Source organism: Staurois parvus, unplaced genomic scaffold (genome assembly GCF_062004578.1).
Source record: "Staurois parvus isolate SC_StPar_1 unplaced genomic scaffold, SC_StPar_1.0 ptg000454l, whole genome shotgun sequence".
Taxonomy (NCBI): Eukaryota; Metazoa; Chordata; class Amphibia; order Anura; family Ranidae; genus Staurois; species Staurois parvus.
Window position 1 is genome coordinate 3,649,237 of NW_028318250.1, and position 13,805 is coordinate 3,663,041.

General features: G+C 37.5%; 1 protein-coding gene and 1 long non-coding RNA gene across 4 annotated transcripts in view; one reads left to right on the forward strand and one right to left on the reverse strand.

Moving 5' to 3' along the window:
* LOC149452937 (uncharacterized) overlaps positions 1-2,656 on the reverse strand; it is an 80,825-nt gene extending 78,169 nt beyond the window's left edge. For 2 of the 3 annotated variants that reach the window (XR_016314748.1, XR_016314746.1), the window contains exon 1: positions 2,373-2,656. This is a non-coding gene — a long non-coding RNA (uncharacterized LOC149452937). Of the gene's footprint in view, positions 1-2,368 lie in introns of all 3 variants that reach the window. The other variant, XR_016314747.1, reaches the window with a different exon arrangement.
* A 294-nt stretch (positions 2,657-2,950) lies between these two features.
* POU3F1 (POU class 3 homeobox 1) lies at positions 2,951-4,676 on the forward strand. The gene has a single exon (XM_089688785.1). The coding sequence runs from the start codon at positions 3,002-3,004 to the stop codon at positions 4,124-4,126; it is 1,125 nt and encodes a 374-aa protein (XP_089544911.1). The 5' UTR covers positions 2,951-3,001; the 3' UTR covers positions 4,127-4,676.
* The last annotated feature ends 9,129 nt before the right edge of the window (positions 4,677-13,805 follow it).

Genomic DNA, 13,805 nt, shown 5'->3' on the forward strand with positions numbered 1-13,805 from the left:
ATCCACAACAAATTACTGACAACTATATGAGATCTGGGTGCAGGATGATGATCCGCAACAAATTACTGACAACTATATGAGATGTGGGTGCAGGATGATGATCACCATCCAATTGATGACAATTATATGGGATCTGGGTGCAGGATGATGATCCGCAACAAATTACTGACAACTATATGAGATGTGGGTGCAGGATGATGATCACCATCCAATTGATGACAATTATATGGGATCTGGGTGCGGGATGATGATCCACAACAAATTACTGACAACTATATGGGATCTGGGTGCAGAATGATGATCCACGAGTTACTGACAACTATATGAGATCGGAGTGCAGGATGATGATCCCCATCCCATTGATGACAGTTATATGGGATCTGGGTGCTGGATGATGATCCACAACAAGTTACTGACAACTATATGAGATCTGGGTGCAAGACGATGATCCCCATCTAATTGCTGACAACTATATGGGATCTGGGTCCAGGATGATCATCCACAACAAATTACTGACAATTAAATGGGAAGTGGGTGCAGAATAAGGACCCCCATCCCATGCTGACAATTATATGGGATCTGGTTGCAGAATGACGGTCCACAACAAGTTACTTACAACTATATGGGATCTGGGTGCAGAACGATTATCCCTATACCCCATCTCATTGCTGACAACTATATGGGATCTGGGTGCAGGATGATGATCCACATTAAATTACTGGCAACTATATAGGATCTGGGTGCAGGATGATGGTCCGCATTAAATTGCTGGCAACTATATAAGATCTGGGTGCGGGATGATGATCCGCAACAAATTACTGACAACTATATGAGATCTGGGTGCAGGATGATGATCCGCAACAAATTACTGACAACTATATGAGATCTGGGTGCAGGATGATGATCCGCAACAATTTACTGACAACTATATGGGATCTGGGTGCAGGATGATGATCCGCAACAATTTACTGACAACTATATGGGATCTGGGTGCAGGATGATGATCCGCAACAAAGTACTGACAACTATATGGGATCTGGGTACAGGATGATGATGATCCACAACAATTTACTGACAACTATATGGGATCTGGGTGCGAGATGATCCACAACAAATTACTGACAACCATATGGGATCTGGGTGCGGGATGATGATCCACAACAAATTACTGACAACTATATGGGATCTGGGTGCGGAATGATGATCCCCATCACATTGCTAACAATTATTTGGGATCCGAGGTGACACCGGATGCAGGATGATCATCCACATCCCATTGGTGACAATTATATGGGATCTGGGTGCCGGGTGGTGCTCCACATCCCATGCCTGACAATGATTTGGGATATGGCGGCAGAATTATGATCCCTAATGATCTGGGGTGACACTGGCTGCAGAATGATGATCCACATCCCATTGCTGACAATTATATGCGATCTGGGGGGAACACCGGGTGCAGGATGATACTTCACATCCCATGCCTGACAATGATCTGGGATCTGCCTGCAGGATGGTGATCCAGATCCCTTTGCTGAAACAGTCCTGGGGTGACACCGGCTGCAGGATGACAATGATCAGGGATCTGAGGTGACACCGGCTGCAGGATGATCCCATGGCTGACAATGATCAGGGATCTGGGGTGACACCGGCTGCAGGATGACCCCATACAATGATCAAGGATCTGGGGTGACACCGGCTGCAGGATGATCCCTTACAATGATCAAGGATCTGGGGTGACACCGCCTGCAGGATGATTCCATGCCTGACAATGATCATGGATCTGGGGTGACACCGGCTGCAGGAAGATCCCATTGCTGAAAATTATCAGGGATCTGGGGTGACACCGGCTGTAGGATGATGATCCACTCCAGATCCCATTGCTGGGTGCAGGATGATTATCTGGGTGACATCGGCAGCAGGATGATCCCATGCCTGACAATGATCAAGGATCTGGGGTGACACCGGCTGCAGGATGATCCCTTACAATGATCAAGGATCTGGGGTGACACCGGCTGCAGGATGATCCCTTACAATGATCAAGGATCTGGGGTGACACCGGCTGCAGGATGATCCCTTGCTTGACAATGATCATGGATCTGGGGTGACACCGGCTGCAGGAAGATCCCATTGCTGAAAATTATCAGGGATCTGGGGTGACACCGGCTGTAGGATGATGATCCACTCCAGATCCCATTGCTGGGTGCAGGATGATTATCTGGGTGACACCGGCAGCAGGAGGATGATCAATGGGATGATCGCAGCAGGTTTGGGATGAACGATGCGATCGTGTGATGAGGATGACAGCGTTAGTGGAAGTTCTAGTTCGGACTGCAGACTTGTAAAGGAAAATAAAGCAGATCGGCCGTACCTACCAGGTTGTCCTGAGTCTGTACGGATTGATCCCTCGTTATTGGTTTAATGTTCATTGGAACGTGTACATGCTGGCTGCAGATCATCTAATCCTGACCCCCCCTTTAATCTTGTAAAACCCCAGATGAGATCATACGTAATTATCGTCGTGCCAGGACACCCCCCTTCCCTTCTTCTTCTTTTTTTTTTCATTGAATACTCTCAATTAGCGCTGATCAAGTATCATAATAAGAGGAATTAATAATGCATAATTCCAGCCAAACCTGCCCATCTCCCAGGCATGCAGTCCAATGTAAAAATGGCAATGTACTATTTACAAGATTTCTATGTAAACTGCAAAAAATACACTCCTTACTCCCCCACGTGGTTGTTTGCAAAACAGCATGAATGAAAGCGCTCGGCCAATGGGAGAGAGCGCTCCCGAGTCAATATGTCGAGGGGAGCCAATGGCGGGGAGGTTGGAAACCAATGGAAAGTGAGAGGGGTGAGCCCGGCGTGTCAATCAGAGGGGCGGGAGCCAATCGGGGAGGCGGTGGGCGGTGCCTCTCGCACGAGCTCTCTCCACAGGGCTGGAGCTTGGTTCTAAAGCCCAGAAAGCGAGGAAGTTGCAGCCAGTTAAGGAGTAGGAGCCATGGCTGCAACTGCTCAGTATCTGCCCAGGAATAACACATTGCCTTCCAATCCTCTGATGCATCCGGACTCCGATAGGATGCACCAAGGTACCACCTACAGAGAGGTGCAGAAGATGATGCACCAAGAGTACCTTCAAGGCTTAGCCACTAACGCCGGCCACCCCATGAGCCTCACTCATCACCAGTGGTTGCCCAATCCCACCAGTGACTGGGGGAGCGGTTCTCACCTGGCCGGGCAAGCAGACCACAAAGGTGGGGTGCAGAACAGCAGAGAGGACCTCAGCACCAGTTTCCACCACCACAGGTCGCACCTGGTCCACCAACAGACTCCCAGCACTCACGCCTGGGCGCAAGGAGGAAGCCACCACCTGTCTCCGATGTCCCCCAGCTCCAACAGCCACCAGCCTCTCCTCTACTCGCAGTCCTCCTACACGAATCTGAACGGCATGCTGGGGCCCCAGGCTTCCTCCCTACACCACAGCATGAGGGACCCCTTACACGATGACCCAGGAGTCCACGACACCCATGTCGAGTCGCCTCCCCAGCATCTCAACCACCATCAGGACCACTCCGATGAAGACGCCCCCAGCTCCGATGACCTGGAACAGTTTGCCAAGCAATTCAAACAGAGGAGGATCAAGCTGGGCTTCACCCAAGCAGACGTTGGCTTGGCCCTGGGCACCTTGTACGGCAATGTTTTCTCCCAAACCACCATCTGCAGGTTTGAAGCTTTGCAGCTGAGTTTCAAGAACATGTGTAAACTGAAGCCCCTGTTGAACAAATGGCTAGAGGAGACCGATTCCACCACAGGGAGCCCCACCAACCTAGACAAGATCGCAGCCCAAGGCAGGAAAAGGAAGAAGAGGACCTCCATAGAAGTTGGGGTGAAGGGAGCCCTGGAGAACCATTTCCTAAAGTGTCCTAAACCCTCAGCCCATGAGATCACCAGCCTGGCAGACAGTCTCCAGTTGGAGAAGGAGGTGGTGAGAGTTTGGTTTTGCAACAGAAGGCAGAAAGAGAAAAGGATGACCCCAGCAGGGGTCCCTCACCCCCCCATGGAGGATGTGTATTCACAAGCAGAGACCCCTCCACTCCATCACACGCTGCAGACCTCTGTACAATGACTAAGAAATCTATAAAGGGAGGATGTGGGGGATGAAGTAAGTACTTTTGGATTTTACAAAAGAAAAAATTGTAACAGGACCCCTAGAAAGAGACTGGAGTACCTTTGGCCAGAAGAATAAATTAAGACACCACCATAAAAATCCCTTTTCCCAAACCTTTTTTTTTTTTTGGGTACACCTCAGCTCATTTAATAATCTTGTTTCTTCTTGAAGGTAAAAAAAAAAAGGAGAAGGGGAGGGAAGTAATTTATTGATTCAGAATATTGTGGGATAGAGGCAGATTATAAGAACTGTGAATATTTTTATTATTAATGTAAATTCTCATTCTCACAAATTTGTTGGCAGCTTTGAATGGAAATGTGTGTTATTTATTAATTAGACTATTTAGCTCCTGAAGTGCAGTACAAGGGAAATATCTCTGGCATGGAAGTGGATGCTATAAACCCCTGTTGTTTTACACAAAAAAATAAAAGTTACACTTATTTATTCAGATCCACAAAGTTTCTTTTTTAAAAAAAAAATTAAATTAAATATCCAAAGTTTTATTTAATTGTTTTTTTATTTGTTATTTTTGGTATTATGTGTATGTTTTCAAAGTCATTGGCAAATACCCTATTTATACCAAAAAGTACATCCTGGGACAAGCAGCAAAGTGATGTTGCTATGCATTAATTAATGAGATGCATACATTATTTAGGATCCTTATTAATTGGCATAGTTATACTATGACTTGTAAGGTCAGAATGCCAGTTCGCTGTTTAATATTAAGTCTTTTTCATACTGCCACTAAAGATACATTATTTTACTGTATCCATATGCTTTAATAGATTAAAGGATTACAAAACCTCAGACAATTGCCTAGCTCTGTAAAAGCTAAAAAAAAGTATATGGTGTATACTCTACAAAAGGGGAACTATTTAGAAAACAAAGATCAAAGGAGACTTACATATTCCATTATAAAGCAAATAAACTAAAAAAAGAGGAGAAATGTTTTTTTTTACTTAACATTGACTTAACATTGTAAATATGTGTTATATGTATACATATGTATGTTTTTGAAATTTGTGTATTTTTTTTTCGTTCTGTTTTCATTCTACACACTTTTGTACAATTACTAATTTTAAGAGAATATTTTAATATTATTTCCAGATAAACCTGCCCTTTCTATTTATTTTCACATTTTTTTTGGCTGTGTAATATACTTTGCAATATATTTTTTTTCGGTTTGGTGAATTCTGTTTGTAACTTTTACAAATGTAGATTTGCAATTTACTTTTTATATTTATGTTAAAGTAATATTGTATTACTTACATAAAAAAAAGAAATTCCTTTAAGAAAGCCTTGTGTCTTTTTTATATAACTATGTAAATATATATATGGAAACAACCAGAGTGTTGACTTTTGAATTTAAAATCAAAAACAAGAATGTCTTAATAATATTTCGAATAAATGCATATGTATTGTAAAAAAGTCTCCTTTGCTGCCTCAGCATAATTGATGGTGCCAACAACCCACAATAGCTCGAAGATAACATATCAGAAGTCAGTCTTTCCTGATTTTGATAATATGCAGCCTTCCTACAAACTCATAAACACAAATATGTAAATAATATATGGTGGATTGTAGTATCGGTTAATAGTATTTTTTATATTGTAAAATTGTGTCAATTGGGGAATAGTAACATAATAATTTTTAAACATATTTAAAATAAAGCCACAAACCTTCATAACTAACTAAATATATATATATATATATATATATATATATATATATATATATATATATATCTTGGGTTCCATTAAAGTGAAATATCTGTTAATAGGGAAATTATCTTATGTTCCTCTTTCCTGATCTGTAATGCTTCCTTAAGCCATAAGTCATATAAGCTATAGGCATCTTTATTTAAATTTTATATATATATATATATATATATTTTTTTTTTTTTTTTTTTTTTTTTTTTCCCTCCTAGGTTTTTAGATTTTGTTTTGGATTAAGTTGATGATGTATTTGATGAAACTTTGTTTGCTAACTGGATTACAATGCTTTGACCATATGGTAGTGTTTTTTAACAGCAGGTGTAATGTACCTTTGAAGTACTTTTTTTGTTTTTACTGGGAAAAGTTTTCAGTAGCCTACCTATGCAGTTTATGAGGAAGCACTTCTGTTACTGGCATTACAAACTCTATAGCATAAAAGTTATCCTTTGGATTAGAAATGGGAATTGCAATCTTTTCAAATTATGATCACATGGCGAAGAATCTTTTGATGAAGTACCAGATTGCTCTTACATCGCCTTAAATTCGTTTATTGTTGTGGGGTTGAATTACCAAGTCATATACATGTTTTTAACTCGCAAAATGCTGGTGAATCTTATATATTTATATATATATATATATATATATATATATATATATATATATATATATATATATCTTTTCTTTTTAATGTTATGCAAAATCTATTGACCTTACCAAGCCCTTTTCTTTTTTTTTGGCCTGCAAAAAAATAGGTTGGTGTCTTCTAAGTTCCATATATTTTTTATTTGTGTGAATTTTGCTTATTATGTGATTTTCTTTTTCATCACCTGTGCTAAATTAATGACTTCCTATGTTATGTTTCCTGCTGCAAAAATGTTTGTCTCCTTTTATTTTAGATGGCCTCCTCTTGACCCTACTGTGTTGAAATCATGTATCCTTTAGGAGGTACACGATCATGGTTCCATTTGCTTCATAAAAACAGTCATTGTTGCTTCTATGTCAGTGAATTGAGCTACATACATTGTAGCATTTTTGTGGACAAGTGTAGGAGGAAGGCTTCCTTCATCCTACACCTGTACAGTCATAAGCACTAAAATCTTGTGACTGTACAGGTGGCTACAGGTTAAGGGAGTTACTATAAAAATAAAACACACTTCTTTATAAAGGGCAGGCATTGTTGCAGTTGTTGCTAGTTTTTCTGTTTTTATTATTGCTGTTATTATTAGTATTAAACAGTGCACTATTTAAAAAGATATAAATACAAAGGGATAGATAGATAGATAGATAGATAGATAGATAGATAGATAGATAGATGATAGATAGGAAAAAAAGATAAATTAAAAAAAAAAAAAAAATATATATATATATATATATATATATATATATATATATATATATACACAGTACATACTCTTTTAAATAAAATATTTATAAATAAATCATGATTTCATTTTAATATTAATAAGACATAATAAAGCGGCATACTTTTATACGCTCACATATGCTAAAATATACCTTTAAGTCATTTCTAACACAGTGGTATCTATCTATCTATCTATCTATCTATCTATCTATCTATCTATCTATCTATCTATCTATCTATCTATCTATCTATATCTGTTTTTCTGTTTCTATCTATCTATCTATCTATCTATCTATCTATCTATCTATCTATCTATCTATCTATCTATCTATCTATCATCTATCTATCTATATGCTTTTATTTTAGACTCATTTTTAAAATGCACTTATCTCAAGTTACTGAGTAGGAAATAATAGCACTGCCATACTGCTTTTTTAAATATGGATGTTTGAAAGTCTGTAGCATTTGAACTAATGCAACATATACTGTTTCATAACATTACTATATACCACAAACCGTAATTTGACACTTTATAAAAAATATATTCCATGCACATTACTTGTAAAACTTTTTTTACGAAAGTACCTTATTAATATTAGCATTGTAGCTAACACTTCAAAATATATCAAGTACCTAATGCGATGGATACACAGTATATAGTTTATTAACATTTTCATGTCTGTAATGTAATGCACTATCTTGAAATGCAATGTGCATAGATGTGCTTTCCAAGACAATCATCAAAATACATTTTATTCCTACAGCTAATATAGACTTTTTGCTGACAGATACATTATTATCAAATCTCTGTAAATATATAACACAAATAGCGTAATATATGTATATGTGATTTAATGTGCCCTCATATGATTTTTTTTTTTATATTGATGTACTGGAACTAGTTCAAAAACAATCTAAAACCCCCTGAAAGAGTAGAAATGAACAATTAACACAACTCCATTATTTAGAGAGCAGATGGGTGGTATTAGCCACAGGGAGAAAATAATATAAAATCCATCTTTGGTACAGATAATTTGGTTATTGGCTAATGACTGCTCTCAAATGGCTTGAAGCTAACCTTCCTGGGCACTTTCTCCTTTACCTACTCCAGTATAGACCTGAGTATTGCCAGGAGGTGCTTTCACTGCTGTTTAATAACTTCTGAAGTTATCACATGCCTTAGCATTTTAATAACAATTTATACTTAGGCAAAACATAAAAGCAATAATATTTAAATCCTTTTTAGGCTATACACGCTAACCTCCTGGGAATGGGTTAATTTCATGCATAGCAGATTTCACAGCCCTGTGCCATTAATATATTGTATATTTGAATATATTGCATTTATGTCAACACTGGCAAGGAGGTAAGATGACAAGCTGTGGATTTCAACTTGTATCATGCTGTTCTCTGTAATGTTTTGGCTGCTTGAGTATTAGCACATGCAGAATTTTGAAAATGTTTATCTTGCATGCTACAAAATATTTTATGAAAAATACCATTTTGTGGGAATTTTTGACTTTTCTTAGTAATCAGGGGGATGCTAAGACTTTTTTATTTGGTGTAATTTTAGTTTGTTTAGAAAGAGCTGATTTAAGAGATTTACAATTTATGCAAAGTTTCAGGCTCTACCTTTATGTTGCACCAAAACAGCCTTGCGGATTTAAAGATATATATTATATACATTGCTAAAGGTAAATGCGGGGCTACTAAACTGGTTACGTCTTACTTTTTTTTTTAAATGATTCTTTTTTTATAGACACCAACAAATTTAGCACTATATGACAACTCTGTTGGTTACAAAATACTTGAAAAGTTCCTCTGAACCAATATATAGATACATATTAAAATGAAAAATAGAATGTTACTAAATAAGAAAGCTTGAAGTTCAACACTGTGGCTACTACACTTCTTTGGTGACAGTGAGAAATTACATTTTATTCTCTTTTGTGTTGGCTGATAATCGTTTGCAAAAAAGTTGTTTTTGGTAAAGATTTAACAATTATTAAGGATTGTCAGGCCAGAGAACCCACCAAACAGCAAGTAAACATGTTAAGGAAAATATATTTTTTCTTTCCTTAAGGCAATTAAATATTTGAAGCAAGCAAAGCTTTGTTAAATCCCAATGTAAGGATAGCTTATAAGTTACTGAATTTAGTAGAAGGTATGAATTAACCTTTGTGGGGAGAAGTCATTTACAGCCAATTTAAAATCAACTATTAGATCTAAGATCTACAAAAACACAGGTGACAGATATTTCCCAATTCTATCATTTACAAAGGCCTACAATTTAATATCCTTTAGAGAATTAGGAATGTAAAGTTTTGCTTATGGATTGATTTTTGTGGAATAGATGCATTCAGTAGCAATTCAAAACTCATTTGGATCAATTTGTCCTAATAAATGAGTTTTCAAATATTACAAATATTTATAGTGAATAGATTTCTACCAAAGGCCTGGAAATGCATTTTCTTTGGAACAATAAAGAACTATTTGATAATGTAATAGAGTTGGTTTTAGTTTATATTATATTTTGAATTACAACAATGGCATGGGGTTCATGTAGCCATGGGTATAGTGCATCACCTGGTAAGTCAGAATATGGAGGCACCCACAATGCATAAGGCAAGCATTCTGATATGCTAAACTCCACATTTTTTAAATGAATTGATTCCTCAAACAATACCATTGCTCTGCAGTCAGCAAATGGACTAATTCCTGGGTCCATGAAGAATACTACATTTTAATAATGTAATGGAATGAGCAAATAAATACGGCACACGATGCACTGCATGGGAAGTAAACAAATTATTTTGCCACAATAGCCTTTCATGCTAAGTTGATTGTAAATTGTATATTTGGCTATTCATCAAATAGGAAAAGAGGACAGTACAGTTCATAAGCCACTGTACATCAAATTAAAAGTTAGAAGACCTACCCTCAATATATAAGAATAAAGAAAAGCTCAGGGTTGTGCCCATAGGCCATGAGAGCAGGGTCACTGTCCTGCAGATGTTTTATGAAGTTCATGTACAGCATTATCGGATAAGATTCATAGTACTTAAAGATCATTAAAAGGGAAACAGGAATGATGCAGCATTCCCTGCATCCCATTACAAAGTGTGCGTCAGTCAGCCAGCTCAACTCACCAGCTGACGCACATGGGGGAAGGGGAACAGAGTCTTACTGAATTGATGAGATACATGATGAACATATCTCTCAAAGACCACCTATTTAATATTCACAGGCACAGAGAAGAGATGGTTGTTTTTAATGGTTTCAAGACTGGTCACCGAAAACTGGTTCACTATGTGGCAACTTTGAGGCTTCATGGTCATGGATGCAACTTTACAGTTAAAAGACCATGAAGCAATAAACCACACTGAAAGACATCCCACAATGTCAAAGCTACTACTAAAAGCTACTATCATCTGAGGCAAACATGGTGTGTTGGAATGTCTACTTAATGCTAAATTGACTTAGTCAGTAAAGTAGTGCGGACCACAATGATGATGATGAACAAAGTGCAGAAGCACAGTCAGAATAAATTTGAATTATATAGTCATATCAATAAAATATTATATATTTTTTTGGCTACCAGTGTTACTTTACTCTTTTGGCTTATGGAACACGCTTGGTAGAGTAGTCTTGGTGAGTCAGTCTTGGCAGCATGGCGTAGATGTTTGGAAAAAAGCTCTCAGAGGCTCACCATTATAAGGCATACAAGGTATACCTTACTGGGAACCTAATTTCCCTTTTCTCTTTTATCAGTTTAGGTAATGTCAAAACCTAAAGTTTTGGGGGTAGACTTTTCACCAGAGTAAATTATTTTCACATTAAGGTATAGTATTTTTCAAGATGCTAGTTGGAAAATAACAGTACCAGCTGATCTTTCTATCTATCTATCTATCTATCTATCTATCTATCTATCTATCTATCTATCTATTCTTTCTTTTTCAGCAATCAGTCTGACAATTAAGAACCTATACAAATCATGTATTATTTTTCTTGATCATATAACCTGCCATCTCCAGAAAGCCATTACATAAAGTGAGTGAGCTCAAGGTTGCTACAGGACACCATTTGCAAAAATCCATTCTGAGGTTACATTTGCTGAAATGCTTTAATGAAGTGTATGTAGCAGGCATATAATGTAAATTACAAGTCTGTGTACATTGAGTGATTTCTCATGTACAGATTCAGATGTCCACATCATTAAAACCAACAGCATGGTGATTTCCAGTAATGGGAGAGTGATTAATGTTGTGAGCTAAACACTCCACAGCTTTCTCCTACAAGAAGCACTCTTTTACATCTCCCTAGAAATGAAAAGGAGTCTAGCATGTTACATGAGTGTCACCATGGAAAGGGTGACCCTCAAGTCATCCACCATGCAAATAATGAGCCATATACTTCTAAGATTTCTGCCTTCATTGACTCATTGATGCCTTTTGTGTCCAGTGGAAGCTTCAATGCATTCCAGGAATAAAATACATATGTCCATATTTTAAAATAGTTATTGTCACTATTTATGCCACATACAAACTAGTGAAGATTTCCTTGGCCACCTTGCTAGGTCTTGTAAGTAGAAATAAATCTTATAAAAGAGAAGTAGGAGGGACAGATAGGAAAGGCAGTGATGAATGTAGGGTAAGAAGGAAAATATGAATATCTTAATAAGAGTCACATAAAACGAAGATAATGCGAAGACCTAGTTTTGATTATTATAAATACAATATGTTTAAAAGTGAATGCAATCTCAACTGAAGATTTAAACATTTTATGCTATGCTTCAGATGCTGATGCTATTTTGACTCAAAACAACTGCAGGTTTTTCTAGGCGGTAGAATGACCACAAAGGTGACTTTTTTTTCTAATGTTTTTGAGATTAACAAAAAATAATAAAAAACAAATGTATACATTCTTGCATGATATCCATTGCAATTGTACCAGCTGATATTTTACATTATATCATATAATATTCGAAGATAGTTAACACAGATAGCCATTCAAATCTAGGTGTTCCTGTGGAACTTGTTAGGCTAGATTTCTCAATGTGGTATGCTAACTATGAGTACTTTAATAAAGTCAGCACTGGTAATGCTGGAGCATTGAGGAAAAAAACTAAGATTTTTAAATAAAAAGTGGTATGCCTTCCTAAAGAGAAAATGTGTGAGTGAGTGACTGAGTGCAGTGAACAAGAGAGTAAGAGCGTGAGTGTGTATGTGTGCACATGTGTATACTATCACTTCACTGTTAAGATGGACAGTAACTCTCTTATACTCAGGGACGTCCCTATTTAACATGGACAGAACAAAAAATCAAGGTCGTCAAAGAAGAACGAACCATTGGTAGCTTTGAGTTGACAGACTAATGAAAGCTCTTTTTTCATTGCTTACTATGGGTTGCCGCACTTTACAGCTCTTAGCACTGATGTGAAATCAACCTAAGGAATGACCATTTTAGGTTAAGGCTCAATAACACTTTTCAAAAATTCACTAACAGCTTCATAATTCAGTAGAACATTGCTTATCTCATCATCCTGACATGTGTCAGTTACAGTGTATGCTTTCTTCCCAAACTGCAGGGTGTTCCTAAAGTCTGGACACATAGGAAATATCACTAACTATATGGTTTTTTTTCTTAATATGTATTTTCTCTATGTGTCCAGACTTTAGGGACACCCTGTGCAATTGCAGTTGGAAGTAAACCAGTGGAAACAACATCAATATCTAAAAGTAGGCTTACATCCGTGCCTACATTCCTCTCCCTTCATCTTCCAAAATGTTCAGGGTGCCCCTAAACCCATGAATATGATTAATATGTAATGGCAGCCTGCAGCAGAGTACTGGCCCTCAGTAATGCATGGCTCTGCAATGTCCAAGAAGATATGAAACATAGGGGGAGATTTACTTAAACTGAAGTAATCTGGAGCAGCTGTACATGGTAGCCAAACAGCTTCTAACTTCAGCTTGTTCAATTAAGCTTTGACTAAAAAAAAAACTGGAGCTGATTGGTTTCTATGCAGAGCTTCACCAGTTTTGCACGCTCCGGTTTTAGTAAATTTCCCCGGTTGCATTGAAAGAGTCAATGGTTAAGGTGGGGGATAACAGAACTGCAACTTCCTAGACTTTGACTATGCAACTTTCTGGATGTTGGGGCATGTGAGGCCTTCTCGAAGATCAATGAAGGTGCTGTTGTGCGTCTATTTAGGATTCAAATTAAAATTTAATTGGTTCTGGAAGAATACAGGTTCACTTTAACCAACGAAATGTAGCTAAACTTTGTTATCAGCTGAGCAATTTATACATGTTCACAAAGGTACAAAATGGTTTCATGGTAAAAGAAACAGCCACATTCTTTCAACAGTGCACCCAAAACTAATAAAATTCTATTGTTTTACAGTAAGTATTTTTTTTTAAACCATTATTGTAAATACTATTACATTTAAAAACAACAAGGGTTGTTTACTAAAACTTCATGGTGCAAAATCTGGTGCAGCTTAACATAGAAACTAATCAGCTTCCAGATTTTATTGTCAAAGCCTAATTGAAGAAGC